Genomic DNA, 19,914 nt, shown 5'->3' with positions numbered 1-19,914 from the left:
GCTGCGCCGGGGTTAAGGGAGTGGCCCCGGGACAGGATCAGGAAGGAGGTGGGGCCCGGGGTGGGACCCAGAGCAGCAGAATGGGGGAAGGGCCTGGGCCCGGGGAGTGTCCCTGCCACCCCTCGGTTCCTGGCAGGGCCTCCTAGGGGGCATTCCTAGCCAGCGTGGCGGCAAGATTCACGAACCCTCCTCTCCGCCCGGCGGGGCCCCGCAATGCGTTGCCAGTCCAGCTCTGAGAGCCGGCTGTGGGGCGCACACTGCGGGCGGACCGCCCCACGCCCTCCGGTTCCCGGGAGCGCAGCCCGCGGCCGCGCGCCCCGGCCCAGCTCCGCGGTGGCGGCCGGCAGAGAGAGCTTTGTGACGTCAGGCGGCGTCACGCGGGGCTGACCCGGCGGCGGCGGCGGCGGCGGCGGCGGCGGCGGCAGCGGCGGTGGCGGGCGGGGGCGGCCTCCGGAGGCGGCGAGAGCATGGAGCCGCGGGCCGGCAGCCGGTTGCCGGTGCGGGTGGAACAGGTCGTCAACGGCGCGCTGGTGGTCACCGTGAGCTGTGGCGAGCGCAGCTTCGCCGGGATCCTGCTGGATTGCACGAAAAAGTGAGCGGGGCAGGGTCGCGGGCCCGGGACTCCTCGGAATCCCCCGGGACACTCCCCCGCCGATTCAAGGTTCCGATGCAGGCTCTTGGGCAGAGCAGCAAAGCCCGGCGCCCACTTTCAGTTTTTCCCGGGCCGGGGTTTCGAGGCGCGCCAGCTGGCCGCCGGTCTGGGTGCGAAAGTGGCTCTCTCCCAAAGTCGCGGTGACTTTCGGGGCAGGAGAGCATGTGGCCCCGCTGAGGGGCTGCGGGAGCCGGCCGGGACTCATGGGAAGCATTGCCTGAAACTCCGCACATCTGCCATAATTAACGCACTTTTCTTTGTTCAGAAGCACTGTTGATTCGACTGTTTGCAGAATTGTGATTCGTTTAAGGGGGTCAGTTACGCGGTGGCCTCACCTGTCACAAAAGGGAGAAGCCCTATCTCTATCGTGGGTCCCGAGGCTTGTAGGAGTGACTGGTGGGGACCAACTGCGACGACTGCGGGGTGTAGAAACACTGATGTGGGCGAGGTGCCTCGCGGGGGAGTGGAAGATACAAGTTACAGGGCCAATGCCTCTACTGGAGGGGCGCATTGGGCTCAGCTCCTGAGACCACCTGTGCACCCCTTGCAGGGGTTTCTGCGGCGCAGAGCAGCCACCTGAACCCGGAGTCACATGGCAGTGCGCTGTCACTGCCGGATAAATGATTAGGCATTAATCAGGCTGTGACTCTTCGGCTCCAGCCGGTCTTTATTCTGGAACTGGGAACAGAGAAAGGCTCTGCTTCCAAAGATTCAACTTTTTCCCTTCCTAAAACCCAGATCTTCCTGGGTTCCCAGCACAGAGCCGAGCCCTTCCTTCTCTGACAGTTACCCTGCTGACATTATGTCTTCATTAGATGTGCCAGAAGCCATTTATGCACAAGTCATGTGACTTAACATATGGCCTCCCGTGTGACTGGTGCCCCTCTCTTGTTGGTTAGCACAGGGTGATGTGGTGACTTTCAGGGGCTGCCGAATAGCCACCTGAGCGCCTCCAGTGAAGGCCCTCCCCCACCCTGCTGATGGCTGCCCTGTCCTCCCTAGGCAGGTCTGGCTCAGTCCTCAGCCTGCAGGGCTGCACCCCTGCTCTACCTGTGCTGCCTGCTCTGGCCTCTCTCCCTAGAGAGTGTCTGCAGCAGAGGACTTGCATTTCTCCAGCTCTTCAGGCTCCAGTGCTCAGAATAAGATAGGCCGAGGTAGTTCTAGCTTGTGGCTGAGACTGTCTATAGAGATAGTGGGATAGCCTGAGGCCCATGGCTAACCTGGCTTACAGATCCATGCACCCTTCATGAAAAGAAGCTGCTGGGATCTTGAGAATGGGAACTAGCAGCACAAGATGCATGGGTGTCTGTGCCCCACAGACTACCATAACCAAAACCCCTCGGAGCCTGGAGCTCAGCCTCCCTCAGTGGTCACAGCTCTTCTCTGCACTTGGCTTTGGCTGCGGCTGTGACTTTGCAGAGAATCTGAAGATAAAGCTGCTTTTCCCTGCCCCTCCAGTCTTGCAAGGTTTGGCCTTGAAACTATCCCTCCATCTTCCCCACCCCTAATCTTTCCTTCAGGCCACCCCCGGTTTCTGTTTCCAGTGTTCTAGCCATGGTAGTGTAAGTTTCAAAGCTAATATTTACAGCCCTGCTTGCCAGGCAGGACCCAGTACAGCTTAGGAATGATCTGGGTGTTAATTGGCAGCAGGGTCTGCTTTTAGCCTACAGGGTCCACACGCTGACCTACCCTCCCAGGTACCAGTTTCTTCTCAGGGTCCAGTACCAGTCTTTGCTTCTATGGAGGCCCAGTCCTTGGATGTGGGCCAGGGAAGAGCTCCCAAATTCTATTTCCTCTCACCTCAGGGGAGCATCTGGGTCTCAAAGCAGCAAGCAGGTCAGCATTCCTGGGGTACTGGTGGCGTTTTATCCTGGGGTACTGGTGGCGTTTATAGCCGTCAGAGCTCCCACAGTTTGGATACAGACCTGGTGGCCCGATTGTCCTTTATGGTTCCTGATCACTGTGTGTCCCCCTTGCTAGATTGGAAGTATCGCCTGGATGGTCCCATTCACATAGGCTCCTGGGTGGAAGGGGCTGAGACTGGATCCAGCCACCACCACCACCACCACCGGTGTTCATCGTGGAGTTATTGAAAGATGTTTTCTCTTTTGATCCCCTTCCCTGGCTGCAGATGGTTGGGGAGCTCTGAGAGGTCTTGCCTGCAAGCCACCTGGCACAGTGCCAAGTACCACCTCCCACTTATATCCTGAATCTGCTGCCTGGCAATAGAGCAGCCTGAAGCAAGTTCTCTGCTGCTCTGAGTACCTGTGCATTCCTGTACGTTCACTGAGCAGCTACACTGTGCCAGGGAGTGGGGTGAGCCTCTGCCAAGCTGCCTCTGTGATCCCTACTTACAAATTTGAGGATCCCTTCCAAGGTGTGCTGACCCAAATCCTTCATGAAGGGGTGGGGTCGACACTGTTCTGCAGGCGGTGTAGAGGTATGTCTCTTACTGAGCACCTCAGGTGAGGTAACCCTGGCCAAAGGGTAGTCTGCAGACGGCAAAGGCTCACTGACTCAGGACTTCTAATCTTTTTGTTTGTTTGTTTGTTTGTTTGTTTTTCAAGACAGGGTTTCTCTGTGTAGCTTTGCGCCTTTCCTGGAACTCGCTTTGGAGACCAGGCTAGCCTCGAACTCACAGAGATCCACCTGGCTCTGCCTCCCGAGTGCTGGGATTAAAGGCGTGTGCCACCACCGCCCGGCTAGAGCTGTTGATTCTTAAACATCACCACACAACCCCTGAGCCCATCTGCTGGGATGGTCAGCGTGGCATCCTCTGTGACCAAGACCACAGCCACTGCCTGTCATCAGGCTAAAGAGCACTCTGTCCTGGAATATACCATCCAGGATGGAGGCTCAGCTGCTGATGGCTATTCATGAGAGTATGTAGTAGGCACAGAGGTCACAATAGCACTCAGACATCCTCTCTGCCCTCAAGGAACTGGAGGGTCCCAGGTGCCTTGCACTTCACAGCTGGTGTGCTGGGGGCTTGGTTGGCATGCTGGAATTGGGAGCTTTACCATCGAGATGTAGGTTGGCTGAGTGGGTAAGGAAGACATGGGAGTGGGGTGGGCCTGGTCTGAGCTTCTAGGGGAGCCTTAGGGCTTACGGTCGGACGGTATTGGTGCTAATAAGTCTTTGATGCTAATACATGCAGGATCCTCACCTATTTTCCCTTGGAAATCTGGGGTCAGTGCCCAAAGATGTGGGGCAGGTCCAGTTGTATGCTCTGGAGAAGGGGCTCCTCTGGTGTCCAGGCTGTGACTTATCCTGAGAACCTCCTCACCTTGACTCCCAGAGCAGAAGTGGTCCCTGGAGGCCTCTGGGTACTTTGCAGTTGTGAGCAGCCCATTCTGTTTTCTGCAAGACCTTCCTGCTCGTGGCCCTATCCAGCTCTAGCCCTATTGCTTCCTGGCTGTTTGCTGGGCAGCAGAAAGACCACAGGGACTTTCTAAACTAAGCCCTGGTGAACAGCCCAAGGTGGGGCCTTGGGTGTTTGGACTTGGGCCTTCCTGGGGCTGCAGGCTCCTGGCAACAGAGCTATGTAGAGAAGTTTCCGCAGGCTCCCGCCCAGCTTTGCACATCCGCATGCCTCTGATCCAGGAGCCTGTTGACTCAACCCTCAGGCAGTGGCAGGATGGCCTCTGCCACCACAGGCTCAGGGAGGAAGGCCCTAGAAAGGCGGAGTGGGGGAGGGGTTGCCACTTGGGTGCCAGGAGCCCCATGAGCCCTGGGTCTGCCTGCAGATCTGGGAAGCCGGATGGAGGCAGCTGCAAGCAGGGGCAGCCCAGAGCTCTGGCAGGGAGCCAGAACTGTATTCTTACTGTCCATGGGCTGGCCTTAGCCAGGCTACTCTGGGTGAGTGGCTGAGACATACCCACAGGTGAGTCCCCAGGGACATGATTTGGTCACTGGTGTCTTGCTGAGGACTTTGGGCCAGGCCATATGCCCCCAGGACTGTGTGTCCTCATCAGAGCACTGTACAGAACAGGAGAGGCTCGGTATTCCTGGGAGCCCTGTTTCCTGTCCTCTTTGTTAGTACTGCTTTTGCTTTTGGATATGACCCCCTCTTATAACCCGGGCTTCTCAACCCTGCGAAGTTTCCCCATCTTTTCCTGAAATCAGAGGTTCTTTCCTCTGCCTCTGAGTTCCCCAAGATGCTATGCTTCTAGGAGATCCTGGCTCCTACCCTGGTGGATCATTCCCTAATCTCCAGGCACCTCTCCTACATACCTACCCAAAGTTAGTCATCTCCAAAGCTGCACCCATTCATTCAGCAGGCCCTCTTAGTCCACTGTGAACCCTGACAGGTTCCTCTCGCTGCCAAAGCCCTTAGCACTTCCTGTGGGCCTCTGTCCTTGAGACTGGTCAGCTGGGACCACAGCCTGGCCTTGCTGGGGTTGCCAAGCCTTGGGAGCCACAGGCTGTAGCACACACTCCCCCCCCCCCCATGGGCCCCAGGCCAGGCCACAGTTTGCCCACTTGTTTTCCCCTGTGCCATGGCCATCTCCATGCTTGGAGGTAGCTAGCGGATCCCAACATCCCAGGACTGGGCAGCAGGGTCATGTTTGCAGGTCCCTTCACCTCATTGTCTTATCTGTGAAGAGGGACTGTCACTGCTGCTGGTCATTCCGTGGAACTGCTAAAGGGTTAAAGGAGCTTAAGTCAGAGCCACAGCCACAAGCTCTGCTTCCTAGATGGCGGAAGCACTAAAGCAGAGCCCTGGAGCTCCATGGCCTCCCAAAGTTTAGCAGTTAGCCTCAGCGACTTTCATGGCTCCTAGGGGAAGTCATCAGCCAGCCTGCCTTGACCTAGGGTGAGCTGTTCTGATGTTTACCCACCAGGCAGGCCTTGGGTGTGGCCGAAGCAGGGGCAAGGCAGTAGCTCTAGGAAAGAAGAGTGGCCGCCTGCTGCTGGGTCCATGTCATTTCTGAGGAAAATCTGGCCCCTGGACTCTGAGAAAGGACCAGCTCCAGCCTGTGGTAATGCTTGACGGCCCTGGCCCAAGTCAGGACCTGTGTTTGCAGCCAAGCACTGGGTGTCTGTCGTCAGCATACAGAGTCTGACTAGGCCTCTGGAAGAAGCAGACCCCCCGAAGTGCTCTTTGCCCTCTACAGGACCTGTCAGGTGGTCAGCACAAGGAGGAGGGGAGGGATGGACAGATAAGAGGAAGGGCTAGAGGGAATCCCCACTTCATGTCCTAGGTGACTGTGGAAGTGGGCAGGGAGGTGGACTTTGGATAGTAACTCTCCATCCCTGGCCCCTTGTCTGCTCTGCCTCCCATACCATCCACTTGCCATTCCTTCCTGCTGTCTTATGGCCTTCTCTAGCCCTTAGTCGAGTCTGGGCAGGGTACCCTGTTCCCAGTTCCTGGGATGACCTCCACTCCCTTCCCCAGGACCTGGATGTGTGTTACTCTCGCAGGAATGCTACGCTCCCTGGGGCGGGTATTCCAGCTTCCCCTTTCTTCCAACATCCTCATTAGAGTCACTGTGCTGTTTTCTGAGGGCGGGGTCCAGAGGTGACAGGTTGGCTGAGGAATCTTTTCTAGAGGCCATGGAAGTAGAGGCCAGTTGTGAAGCTTTGGGAAGCAATAGAGCCCAAAGGCTGTGCTTTGGCGCCTCTGGCCTCTAGGTAGCAGAAGCTGTGGCTGTGACTCTGGATCTGGCCACGTGTGGCTCCCACCCTGCACGTACAGATGTGTACAAGGCAACTGGGACCAGGGTGCTCCATAACACATTCTTTTGTTGTTGTTTTTGTTTTTTCGAGACAGGGTTTCTCTGTGTAGCTTTACACCTTTCCTGGAACTCACTCTGTAGGCCAGGCTGGCCTTGAACTCACAGAGATCCGCCTGCCTCTGCCTCCCGAGTACTGGGATTAAAGGCGTGCACCACCACCGCCCAGCATCCATAACACATTTTTAGGGTCAGGAGGCTTGTGTGGAGTCCCCAGCAAGTTGAGTCCCTTGTTCTCTTAAAGGAAACGACAACTGAGGCGCATGAACAGAGGCCTGGGTTCTGTGGCTACTGGCCACGGGGCAGGTGAACTCCCTCTCAGGCCACGTCCTGTCTTGGGATGCAGATGTTCTCAGGTTTCTAGAAGCATGTCAGCCTTCAAACCATATGTCACAGGACATACAGGGCCTGGGCACCTGTTTAATGTCAACCTGTACCTGTTTAATGTTAACTACTGCTCTGGATCTAGATACAGACGGCCTCCCAGGCCTAGAGCTTGTTAGGTGACAGATGCTGGGCGTAGCTGGAATTCTCGTCATTCTCACTCTGATTTTGTTCCTTTCTACCAGGTCCGGCCTTTTCGGCCTGTCTCCATCGACTCTGCTGCCTCTGGCTGACAACCCCTCTGTCATCAGCTGTCATGGCCAGGTGCCTAAGGAGGGAACTGGAGAAGTGATGCAGCTGGGAACAGGACCTCTGCCTCCTCACCACACAGACCAGCCCCCAGAAAAGGATCAGCCTCCCAAGACAGCTGGGTCGGAGCTGCCCCCACCTCTCATTCCACCTCTGCCTGCTGGGAACCTTCCTCCCTTTCCACCATACTTTGAGGGTGCCCCTTTCCCCCACCCACTATGGCTGAGGAACACCTACCAGCAGTGGGTGCCGCAGCCCCCACCCAGGACCATCAAGCGGACCCGGCGGCGACTGTCCCGCAACCGGGACCCTGGCAGACTCATTCTTAGCACGATCCGCCTGCGGCCACGCCAGGTACTGTGTGAGAAATGCAAGAGTACTGTGAGTCCTCAGGAGGCCAGTCCTGGCCCCCTGACCACCCCCAGACCCCGCCGGAGGCTAGGCAGTGGCCCTGACAGTGAGCACCGTAAGCCAGAAGAACCAGAGGACAGTGACTCCGTATCTGCGGCCACCTCAAGGAGGAGCAAGAGGGAGAAGCGGGAAGAGGACAGGGTTCCTGGAGAACGTGTTCCACGGAGCCCAGTCATCAAGATCTCCTACAGCACGCCACAGGGCAAGGGTGAGGTGGTCAAGATCCCATCCAGAGTGCACGGCTCTGTGGAGCCCTTCTGTCCCCAACAGCCTCTACAGAACGGCAGCCAGGACTTAGAGGTAGCGAGGGATGTGGAGCCCAGGGGTGGTGGTGACCGACCACCCAGCGGGCATTCTATTCCCAAGCTGAAGCTGACTCGGCCATTGCCTCCCATCTCAGACCTGCCGCCTCCCAAAATCCGCCTGAAGCCCCACCGGCTGAGGGATGGGGAGCATGAGCCTCTGTACAAGGCTGAGCTGGTTGAGGAGCTGAATGGATGCCCCCGAGGCCCCCTGGCCAACTCTCCTGCTCTCTTTGCTGATGGCTCTACCCATGGGCTGGAGGATTTGTCTTCTGGAAGTTCTGGTGAGGACGATGACCTCAAGGGGTTTACTCACGGTAAACATGGACGTGGTAGCTTGGCTTTCCTTGTCGACTGCCCGGGGAGGAGAGCAGATTGTACCAGTGAATCTGTGTGCAGCACCGACAGCCTGGATGAACTGAAATCATCTGGTTCAGAAGTGACATCTCCAGACACAGGAGACCTGTCATCTGGTGACGGCGCCTCTGTGCCTTCCTCTTCTGCTGACACTCGCCAGACAGTCCCTCCCCTCACGGTCAGGCTGCACACGCAGAGCGTCTCACAATGTGTGACCGAAGATGGAAGGACGGTGGCTGTAGGGGACATTGTGTGGGGTAAGATTCATGGTTTTCCTTGGTGGCCAGCGCGTGTCCTTGACATCAGCCTTGGCCAGAAGGAGGATGGAGAGCCCTCTTGGCAAGAAGCGAAAGTCTCATGGTTTGGGTCTCCAACTACATCATTCTTGTCTATTTCAAAACTGTCCCCTTTCTCTGAATTTTTCAAACTGAGATTTAACCGTAAGAAGAAGGGGATGTATCGGAGAGCTATAACTGAGGCTGCTAACGCCACACAACATGTGGCCCCAGAAATAAGGGAGCTCTTGACCCAGTTTGAAATGTAACTTTGGTTCCGGGAGCAGGTGAGTGTTGTGTCCACTGGGTGCCTGCTGTTCCCAAAGCAGTGATCCTGAGCCGGTGTCAGCAGCCAGCCCCCAGGGAGCCAGACTTTGTCCTGTTGCTCAGCAGGGGCTGTCCTAACACACTAGTGCCCTCACTGATGTTGTCCCCGGAGCCCACACATCCCAACAGAGATGCTTTAAAGATTCTGATTATCGCCGGGCGGTGGTGGCGCACGCCTTTAATCCCAGCACTCGGGAGGCAGAGCCAGGCGGATCTCTGTGAGTTCGAGGCCAGCCTGGGCTACCAAGTGAGTTCCAGGAAAGGCGCAAAGCTACACAGAGAAACCCTGTCTCGAAAAACCAAAAAAAAAAAAAAAAAAAAAAGATTCTGATTATCGAGTGTGTGTTGGTGATTGTGAGTTTTGCAGCCAGTTAATCAAAGGAAGCCCTCCCTATGAGTCTTCTGCTGGGATTTTTGAGAAAGGGATGCAGTTTGCCTGACTCTGACTGGGGTAAAGGGAGAGCAGAAAGATAAAGGGCAGGCCATCATCTTCTGTCACTCTGAGGAAACTTCTTTTACTCTCTTCCCTAGTGACCTTCATCATCTTCACTAGTAGCCTTAAAGCTCCTGCTTATGGGGGTGCATGCCATGCTGGCCCAGCATCTGACTGGCAGGGAAGTGGTGGGGGGCACAGTAAGGAGAGCATCTTACCCTCCAGTGAAGCCGGCCTCAGCTCCTCAAGCAGGCCGTTCCCCCTCAGCACACCCCTCTCTCCTTCGCGGCAAGTGTGATGGTTCCCGCATGGTTCTGAATGCCATGTGGCCAGGTGCACCCAGTTCTGATGCCCCGGTGCTCTGTACAGCGTCTTGGTCTCTCATGGAAGAACTCTGTAGTTTAGTAGTCAGTCCTCAGATGGACTACAGGGTCTGGGGCATTGCACCATGCGCGGTTAGGGAGTGTCATCCTTCAGGCTTGTGGGGGATCACGGGGTGTGATCACATGGAGTAGGGAGACTCTGGTGGATCTGTAGTCACCATGTGGGGTGTCTGGAAACATGAGGGATACAACCTGCCTGCACTTACACAACCTGCCTGCACTTCCACAACCTGCCTGCACTTCTCCCTGGGCATACTCACATCTGATAGCCACTTCCAGCTGTGACCGCCCTGGTGATTGACTCTGTGAGGTCTGGCCTAGGGCTCGCTTCCTGGCTCCAGGCAGCCTCTTTGTTTTGCTTAATCCTTGGCTTAATGTGACCTCAGAGTACAGAGACATGGAGATCAGGTCAGGTGATTATACTCAGAAGACAAGAGCAGTGCATCTCCCTCCAGCCGGACCCCCGACTTGGTCTTAGTTCCTTCAGGGACTGATCTGCCCAGACCTCTTGCTCACGCCGCCATTTTGGCGTCATGCTTTCTTAGATGATAGCCTTTTGTCAGTCTTTCAGGCTTAGCCGGGCCCGCTGACGTCTGGTTCAGGAAGAGGGGTCTGGGATACCTCTCGAGCCTGTTCACTGTTCTGCCAGTTAAACAGGAGGTACCAGGAGATGAAGCAGTAATGGGGGGCAGGCTTTGGGGCCAGCTGTCAGCCTGCTCTGGCACCTACCTTCTCCACTGCGTCCTGGTTGTGCATAATGTCTCTTTCTCTACACAGCCAAGCTAGTTTCTCTTCAGTTTTGGGACCTTTGTGTAGAATGAGGCAGGTAGAAACAGGCATTGGCGGCTGTGGCAACAGCCTCCGAATCTCTCTCTCTCTCTCTCTCTCTCTCTCTCTCTCTCTCTCTCTCTCTCTCTCGGTTTTTTCGAGACAAGGTTTCTCAATGTAACAGCCCTGGCTGTTTTGGAACTCACTTTGTAGACCAGGCTGGCCTTGAACTCACAGAACAGAGATCCACCTGCCTCTGCTGGGATTAAAGGTGTGCACCACCACACCTGGCACCTCTGCAAATCTTAAGGCAGAACACCCATCAGGCTAATCAGAGAAGGGTCAGCTGACTTGCCCTGAGTCCCGGTGCTGTATCCTAGCCCTGGTAGAACCTCAGCTGTAGCCACACCCAGTCCTGGCACACTCTCCACCTGGTTGTGGCTTACTGGGCCCCTCCTCATGCTCTTCCCTGCCTTGGCCCTCTGTTCAGCAGCTGGTCATGGCACTGGCTTGACCGGAGGCAGTATGGATGAAAGCTGACAGCCCCTGTCATGTGCCCCAATTATGTGGCATAAACCCAGGTCCTGGTGAGAGATGGATGGAGTCTAGCCTGACTTTCAATTCCCATCATAGCAGCTGTGTAGATCCAGATGGTGACTGGAGACGCCTACCCAAAGGGACCCCTGGGCTCTGGAAGCCCAGCCAGGCCTTAGCTGCACTTTGGAGAATGCAGCCTTGTAGGTTCTGGGCGGCCCTGCTTATCCGGAAGCAGAGGAAAAAAATCTCACCCAACTGGTTTGCCTGGCCCCCGGGTCCTGGGCTGTGCCTGGACCAGCATGCACCCAGCAGCCCTTTGCTTTCCTGGGAGTGTGGAGCGCTGGGTCTCTATAGCAGCAAAGTGCTCAATGGTGCTTGTCTGGCTGGTGTTTTGGTTCTGTAAGGACTTTATAAACATGGAGAGGAGGTTCCTGCCAGGCAGGTCAAGTGCTCATCAGTGATCCGAGCTGGTGTTTGCAGCTAGAACCTCCTGCTGTGTGAATTGGGGGGGGTCCCCTGGTGGACAAATGTGCCTTGCACTGTCCCTAGTGCTATTAGAGTTAAGCCCTTCCAGCTGGCGCAGGCAGGGAACCTGGGGACCTGGCCCTCCCTAAGCAGAAGCTGTTGAAATGCTGATGGGGATCCAGGGAAGGGCATAATTGCTGGCCTGGGCATTTGAAAGTGGGAAGCTGCCCCGGGATAGAGTTCAGGTAGGAGGAGAGGCCTGATGGAGAAGGTCGGCTTCCAGGTCCAGCTCACTGGCAGTTCATATCTGGCCCTGCAAGTACCTGAAGACAGCTGTGATGGGACAGCAGTTCTTCAGGATTTGGGGGTGTCTGTGCCACTCTCACGTGTGCTGGGAGCCATCATAGGAAGCACAGCCACATGTTCCCTTCCAAAGGCACTGAGCTCAGTATCCCACCCAAGAGACCCTATACTCACCTTGATGGATGGCTGAAGGACCAGCTAAGGGAACTTGGTGTGGACACCCTGCACACTGGACCTAGATGGGGTGGGGTGGGAAGGGCCCCTATCAAGGACTTTCCTGGGACATGGTGTCATTTGTCAAACTCAATGACTCCTTCAAGTAAGTCCTGATCCAGATGTACAGGCTCGGCTGCCCTCACTCCAGACGTGTGCAGAGATTCGTTTCCTTGTGTACCATGGGGTGGCAATGGTACCTGTTTTGTGGATGAGTGAGGGGTATACAACATTATGGGCTTAGGAATGAACTTGTAGGCAGATTTGGAGGTGATACCATACCTTCTCTAGCTACACTGGGGTTGTTTACTCAGGGGCTCTGGTGTGAGTTTAGTGGTTGGGACAGGAAGCTCTTGGCGATGCTTTCGTGGAAGTAGAGCCTCTACCCCTGGTTGGACAGGACAGGTTTCTGCTACCACCCATGATGCTGCCTGGAGCCCTGTAGAAGATGGCCACCCAACTTTGTCCTCCATATGAGTGGGTGCTCCCCAAATGGAGAACTTGACTTTACCTACCTCCCAGACCAGCAAAGATTGAAAAGGGCTGGTTTGAGTCCACATACTTTGGTTCTTCAAGACAGGGTGTCTCTGTGTAGCTTTTGGAGCCTGTCCTGGAACTTGCTCTGTAGACAGGGCTGGCCTTGAACTTACGGAGATCAGCCTGCTTTTGCCTCCTCAGCGCTGGGATTAAAGGCGTGCGCCACCGCAGCCCAGCTTGAGTCCACATTCCTCTCCAGCCCCTGGTCCTGTCTTCCTCCTCTAGCTAGTGTGTCTGTTATCCACCCTGCAGGTACTCAGCTGGATATGGGCTAGCAGGGTGGGCAGAATCCTGGAGATATCTGTGAGTCACAGTTCCCAAATTAATGTGTCCTAATCACACAGGCATGCTCCAGGAAGGAAGGGACAAGGGCTTTGAAGCAGATCATACGGTCAGAACCCAGACCTACACTGTTATCTGGGAGGGCTTCCTGGAGAAAGTGACTTGAGATCTAAATCAGGTGTAGGGGATTGTGGGAGGTAGTTCCAGGGCAGACCCTGTTCCAGGTGCTGCAGACTCTGGCCTGACCCTAGAAACAATGGCGCCTGAAATACAGGACTCAGAGCAGTGAGCAGGTCCAGTCATCTGTGCTGAAACAAGCTATAGAGAGTGGGCAACGTATGGTGTTAAATCCTCAGACAAGAGGGTGCTGCCTCTCCCTGCCCCACAATACTGACCTCAAAGTGACCCTGGTGGGCTAATGGTGGCAAAGTGCCCAAGGCCTGGCTTAAAGTGTCTCTGGTGGAAAGCTCAGAGCCCTGGTACCACAGGCTGAAGGTGAGGGGCATTCAATAGGACATGAGTGGGGACAGTACTGTGGGAGACAGAGGAGGAAAGAGGACCTTGCTATGGCTGGCAAGGCTCTATTCAGGACCTCAGTGAGGAGGGATGCTGTGGGGATAAGAGAGTGGCACCATAGAAGCAGGAAGAGAGGGTCCAGGAGAGGGTGGGCTCACTACCCCCGAGGGCAGGACGCCCTAAAGGATCAGGAGGACTCAGGGCTGACAGTAACGGGATGGGGCCTTGCTCACCCTGTCCCGCAACACTCTCAAGAGGTACAGCATGCCTGCCCTGGTTGCCTGGGAGCTACAACGGTTGATGGTGCCTCTTTTCTGTTTTCTGGAGTGCCCAGGCAATCTGCGGACAGAGGCACAGAGTTGGCAGGTAGCCAGCACAGTGCTTGGCTGCTGCGTGGACTGGAAGTTATATCACTTCCCTACAAGGAAGATGGAGTACCATCCCAGGACCTAGCCCCTAGGACAGTGGAGACATCACAGGCCCCAGACATGGGAGCATCCAGGCCTCAACCTTGGGTGGCCAGACCGCTGGGCTGAAAGCTCTCCCGGGGAGTACAGCACACCCGTGCCCTGGATGGCCCCCTTTGCTGGCCCTCATCCTCCCGAGAGTCAGTTTGTCTTGTGGCCATGGTAACAGACTGCCACAAAGGAGGGCCTACAAACACCCCCATGTCCTTTAGAGTCAGAGGTCTGGAATCAAGGGTTGAGCTCAAGGGGGCCCCTCTGAAAGCTGGGGAGGGTAGCCAACTCTCCAGCTCCTGGTGGCTCCAGGAGCTGCTGGCTGTGGCCGTGTCCCTCTAGTTTGCCTCCGTAATCTTGGAGCTCCTTCCTCTTCCTCAGCATGGTATCGTAAGCTGCCCTTCTGACAAGGACCCATAATGACTTTGGGGGCCCACCTACAGAGTTCAGTATAATCATCTTAGAAACACCTAATTGGGTTATATCTGCAGAAGTGTGTGGTAGAAGCTGACATGAACAGATTACAGACATTAGGGTCTAGGTCTGTGGGGTGCTGTCCACCTCTCACCCATCCCTTCCGGTCAACATTCCCAGCTTATTGGTCGTTGGAATACCTGCACACACTGTCTGTGCCCAGCCTCTCATGGAGCAGAGAGAAGGCTGAGCTTCAAGGATAGACTGTCCCTGGGCCCACGGAGGCAGCAAGAGCCACTGCCTCTGTGCCCCACCACACCATCCTGATTGGACAGGAGCACCTGCAAAGAGCCATTATGGTGCGGAGCTCCAGGGGGTCTGTGCTGTGAGGGAAGGAATTGTTGTTCCAGAAAGATCCGTCTGTGAAGGCGTTTGAGACAGCCAGTTCAGGGAACATCGTGGCCCCTCTCGCCTTCCTGCTTCTTGACATTTATTTCTCCTGGGAAAGTAGATATGATCAGGATCCAGTGTATTGCAGGTGCTAGTGCACTGTGCCTGCTGGGTGGAAAGGAGGACATGCCCCCCAGACCCCAAGTGCACTGTGCACCACCCCCATCCCCGCAGTGTCTCCCCCATCCAGTCTTTGAACAGCATCCTTTAGTGGAACGCACCAAACCAGCTCGCTCTTCTAGCACTTCTGCGCCCCCCCCCCCCCCCATGGCTTGTCAGCTGACTTCTGCATTGCTTTCAGGGAATTCAGGTCCTCTGGGAAGGTTGTAATTATTTTGTTCCAGAAGGAAACTAAGGCCTATAATTCCAGGCCTTCTACAGGGGCTCAGGCCTTCCCACCCACTGGCTCCCAGTGGCCTGTCCCTGCCACTGCCACTGGGTATGGTGTGGGAGCCTGCAGGCAGGCCGACAGGACAGTTGGGGGCAGGTAAATGGGAAGAGCAGGTGTTAAAGTGTCTGGGGCTTCATGGGCCCTCTCCAGAGTCTCTGAACGTTCCTACCCGTTTTGGGCCAAGTACTGGCTGTTTTCTGTCGAGAGGCTGTGGTCTCAACCCCCATCTCTATATGTTGGTCCCTGCCCCTCCCTGCTTTGGGCTTCGTCTCGTAGACCCCTCCTTGGACTGCCCATCAAGAAGTTACTCCCTTTGGTCAGTCAAAGTGCAGACTTGAGGTTATCACATAACCTGCTATCCATAGAGAATATTTCCAGTCCCCACCGCTCGTGGTGGTCTCGAGGCTCACCTAGTCACTGGTGAGCTGACTGTGTCTTCCTTCCCCAACCATGCGTGTTCGGGCACAGTGGCTATCCTGCAAGGCCAGGCTGAACCATGGGTAGATCCCTGACAGACTGACAGGGCAGCTGTCCAGTGACTCAGGAGCTGCGTCCTAAGCCAGTGTTCCCTAACAGTGTAGTGCTTGTCAACATGCCCCACTGCTTCCGGCCAGCAGGAGTTCCTCCGCTGCTGAGATTGCCCACCCTAAGTCACTCAGTCCATCAGCCCCAGGCCTTCGGTGACCACGGCATCTGGCAGCAGCCTGGCTTCCTGCCACACCCAACATCCCACTCTAGCACTCTACATTTTCTGGCCAGGCCTGAGGCGCTCACACTTCCTGAGGGCCCAGGCCTGGGCCCAGGCTGCTCAATGCTCCCGGCTTGCTCTAACTCCTGAATTGTTTACTGGCTTCTGGGGTTAACACTGGGGGTTACTTTTTTTTTTTTTTTTCCTTATAGCAAAGCTTTGACTCCTAGTGGTAGTATAATAATACAATTACTAATTTTACATATGCAAAATTGAATTGCTTTTAGTAATGCATGTTATACATATCTTTTACTGCATTACAATACAGTATGATAGTTTTAGGATATAAGACCACTAATGTCGTCCACCAGGAGGGCTGGCCACCAAGGTTGTCCAGATGATAGATGACACAACCGTCTAGGACCTCCACATTCCTGTGTTTCAAAGGCCTTGAGGACAATTCCTTTCTGAGTCAAGTTGTGACACAAACACAGCAATACAGGTTTATTTCATTTGCATTCGTTATTGTATTTCTAAAGTCTAGCCGTGTCTTGTCATGCTGTGAGCATTTCTGCTTGGCATCCCTCATGGTCCCTCCTGACCCTCTCAGAGTCAGCACCCTAGTCTGGGAGGCTTGTCTCTATGATCTTTACATAAGCAAGCTCATGAACACTATCCTCTGAGGGCTGAGCAGTGGCAAACAGCAACTACTTTTGGGTTGTTCCTGTCCTTTCTTTGGGGAGCTGAAGGGTGAGCCCCCTAGGTTTCTTAGCTATGGAGAAAGCTGGATTTGGGTAGAGAGGTGCCCCAAGCTGCAGGGTGGGATGGGCTGGGGTAGGATGAGTCTGATATTCTGTAGGTTTCTGGGGTGGCCTGGTGTTCTCGCGTGTCAGCAACCCAGAGCCTCGAGGCTTGCTCTGCCATGCTGGTCCCAATGCTGGTAAGGGGCCAGCTCCCTGAGAGTGGGAGGGAAAGGCTTCTTTGAAGGCCACAGTTGTAGGACAAAGAGAGGCTCGAGGCCAGGAGCAGGCTCCTCTCAAAGCTTGTCCTTTCCCCCCAATGAAGGTTTCTACTGCTGGATGTTTTAAGGACATTTCCAAAGGTCAGGCTATGGTGATGAGAGAAACTTAGTTTTAACTGTCTCCCAAGGCTGAGGTTTTTATGTTGTTGTTGTTTTTCAGTAAAGCATGGATGGCCTCAATATGAGCCCCTTTCAAACCTTAAAGCACTCATTAGAAGCGGCAGGAGAAGTGGTTTTAAGTCATGCTACCCCCCCCCACCCCCCACTATACCTGTTACATCTGCACAGACCCTAGACCTTACAGGCATGCCAAGGCCATTCAGAGATCTGGGACTCCCTACCCACAGAGGCTGTCTCTCCTCACATGTGTTCCAGCCTGGATGTAGGTCAGCCTGTGGGGCCAGGGTAGGTCAGAATGCTGAGCACCAAGAGAGCTGTGTGGTATATTTATGGGCCTCCTTTACTTTGCTTCTAGGGTGATGGGAGAGGCTCCTCGCCCCAGGACCTGTTTGCACGTGACTTTCTAACTAACATAATGCATCTTGATGAATTGAGTTCCTCTGATTCTCAAGAGCCTCCAGGGGCCCAGAGAACCAAGGTCCTTTGGTTGGGCAGATTGCTGAGCTGCTGCAATTGTTCAGTGTGTCCACGTGTACACACGCGAACATGCACGTATATGTACACAAGCAGAGGATCCCTTTAAGCCTTCCGCAGTGGGATCACAGGTAGTTGCCACACCCATCTGGGTGCTGTGGCTCCAAACTCCAGTCCTCAAATTTGCACAGCCAGTCTCTCCAGCCCCTGGTTTCTAGATTCTCCCAGGTTGGGCATTCCCTATAGTCTTTTCCCCAGGGAAGATGGGGATTTTGTGTTCTCTGAGCATTCTTCTCCATCAACATGTTCAGAAACCTGGCTTGCTGATGAGAGTCGGGGTTTGTGTGCGTAAACGGAACCCATCACTGCAGATCATACAGGATTCTGCTCTCCGAACTTTGCTGTGGCCCTGCTTCCTGTCTGATTTGCTTTGTAGTCCTGTTGCCTGCCTATCTATCTGCAGCTCTGAAGAGAAGTCTTTCAGTGCTTCAGGCATATTAGGTATCCATTTTAGCTTAAAACTGCTGAGTTGACACATTTCTCCAAAACACCTCAACTAAGCATAATGCTTACAGATATCTGTGCTCCCTGGGTAGTAGCAGTGGTCAGGCCCGGAGCTGCAGAATGGTTGTATCTGTAAGCCAGACACCTGGGGCTGGTGCCACAGCCCCCTCCATCTACACACACACACACACACACACACACACACACACACACACACACACTCATCATCTGTGTTCAGGTCTGCCCTCCTTCACCCTGGGGGCAGAGGACATGTCCTGGTGAATGGGGAGCCCAGGATTCCCTGTGCAGTGAGCTCATTGCTAGAACCACAGTGTCCCAGTGTTTGGCCCTCCTACTGGACTTGGCTGATCCTGTGGTCAAAGCCTCCCACTATCTAAGATCCTCTGCTTTCCTCAAGCATGGCTAAGCACTGGTACCTCAGGTTGTGAGAACAAGAGAGGTATGGTGAGGGCTGGTGGGGAAACTGAGCAGCCTTAGGGACTCTGCAAAGCCGTAGAGCCCAAGGCTGAGAAGACTCTGATGCAAACGTGGAAGTGCTTGGACCCTCTAGGGTCCTGCTCCCTACAACTGACCCTCGGTAACATCTACCTTTTCTGCTTCTCTCAAGGTCACCGACACTGAGGGTGGAGCTGCTGTCCTGGAACTTCTGTCCGAGGGGCCCCTGTGCCTCTGGCTGGCTGTGTGCAGAAACATGCTGGGCACAGTGGTTGGCCTGACTCCGGGTCCCCAGAGGAGCAGGTGTGCATGGGGAGGAGCCAAGCTCAGGGCACCTGGCTCCTCTCGGCTGAATGTATCTGTTCCCTTTGATTCAGGCTTCGGCATTCCTAGCTGAGAAGTGTCCTGGAGCTTGGTGACATGTTTGCTGCTTTGTGTGTGAGCAGCTGCCAGGCTTGGGCACCCTCAAACAGAAGCAGGGCCTTCTGCCCAGCCTGTGAGACTTCTGCGTGGGTACAGGGCACCCTCCTGGGCCTGGCCTCGGCTATTCAGCTGGAGCCGCTTTGCAGGCTTGAGGAAACCAAATCGCACGTCTGAGGTTCTTCTCCAGCCCTGGGGTATAGGGTCTCTGTGCTCTTGAGCCAGGAATCTAGTTGGGTCTCCTCCACATTCCTCTCAAAGCATGGGCCCCTGGGCTCCCAGCCCTGGCCGGCAAGGCCGCCTAGATCTGAGATGCTGCTATGTCACCTACTGTGAGGGGGAGAGAAAGGGGAAGGGCAGAACTGAAAACAGGCCTCAGGTTAGGACATACCAGCTCTGCCCTGTGAGGCCACATTCCTTTCTCCTCTGTCACTTTCCAGACCAAAAAGAAAACAGAAAGAAAAGAAAACTGTCTCTGCCCCTTTGTTTAAGCGTGAAGAGGAATAAACAGGAGTCTGGGTTGAGGCTCTTGCCTGAATAGCCTCAAAAGGGCACCTGCCTGACCTGTGAGGGAGGGTACCGCCCTCTGATGGGGTGAAGAAGGGCCGTGGCCACCCCTGTCAAGGTGGTGGTGTGCCTGTCGTATTGCTCATTCACAGTCACCTGACGGGATGCAAATTTGAAGCAAGCGGCCACTCTTTGCTCCAAGTGGTGGCTTCAGTCTCCTGCCTCAGGCCTCCCTCCTGGTTCTCTGGTCCACCCTGAGTCCCTCAGGCAGAGGCTTGGGCCTGGAATGGTTTGGCTCTTTCCTCCTGTGGAGCCTTCCGCCTCCCTTTTCTCCCTTTGCTCAATTAGAGTTAAAGGATGTCCTGAGATTGCAGTAGTGGCTTTTCCCGTTCCTGATTTTAATGGAAAATATTCCGGGTGTTGAGGGTGCCATAGCCCTCAGGAGGAACCTGTGGGCAAGATGGGAGCACTGGTTGTCTTCAAGGCCTTCTCCAAGCACAGGAAGGAGAAGAGGCTTGATGCAGATCCATTACTGACTAGCCCAAGGGCTGCTCTAACTGTGTCCTGAGGTTCTGGATCTGCTCTTTGGAGTCAGGAGAATGTTTTCCCAACTTTTTGTAGCAGCAAAGCCTTCTCCACGTTCAAGCCCCCCAGGAAGAAGTGATACCAGAGACTTGCCCCCAAGACCCTATATATACACCATCTCTCTATTTTCAGGTCTCTCCCCATCATCCTGGAGGCCCTTGTGTCAGGAGGGATATGTCTTGGTGAATGGGAGATTCTGGGGTTCCCTGTGCAGCCAGCTCATGGCTAGAGCAACAGCTCTTCCCCCAGAGCCCCAGTGTCTGGCCCCAAGGACTGCTGAAAATGCACACGTAGGAG

General features: G+C 55.1%; 1 protein-coding gene across 2 annotated transcripts; it reads left to right on the top strand.

The window, feature by feature from the left end:
• The first annotated feature begins 420 nt into the window (after nt 1-420).
• Nucleotides 421-19,049, top strand: Pwwp2b (PWWP domain containing 2B). Of its 2 annotated transcripts, none has more exons than XM_052761046.1 (3): nt 421-592; nt 6,957-8,652; nt 18,278-19,049. In XM_052761046.1, the coding sequence occupies exons 1-2, from the start codon at nt 468-470 to the stop codon at nt 8,632-8,634; spliced, it is 1,803 nt and encodes a 600-aa protein (XP_052617006.1). In that variant the 5' UTR covers nt 421-467; the 3' UTR covers nt 8,635-8,652; nt 18,278-19,049. The 2 variants fall into 2 exon arrangements, with proteins under 2 accessions (XP_052617006.1, XP_052617005.1); XM_052761045.1 differs by having other exon boundaries at nt 422-592; nt 6,957-8,347.
• The last annotated feature ends 865 nt before the right edge of the window (nt 19,050-19,914 follow it).

The sequence above is a fragment of the Peromyscus californicus genome, unplaced genomic scaffold (assembly GCF_007827085.1).
Source record: "Peromyscus californicus insignis strain IS unplaced genomic scaffold, ASM782708v3 Scaffold_4__1_contigs__length_199733344, whole genome shotgun sequence".
NCBI classification, from domain to species: Eukaryota; Metazoa; Chordata; class Mammalia; order Rodentia; family Cricetidae; genus Peromyscus; species Peromyscus californicus.
Note: the sequence above shows the minus strand (reverse complement) of the source record. Positions and strands in the feature narration are given on the sequence as shown.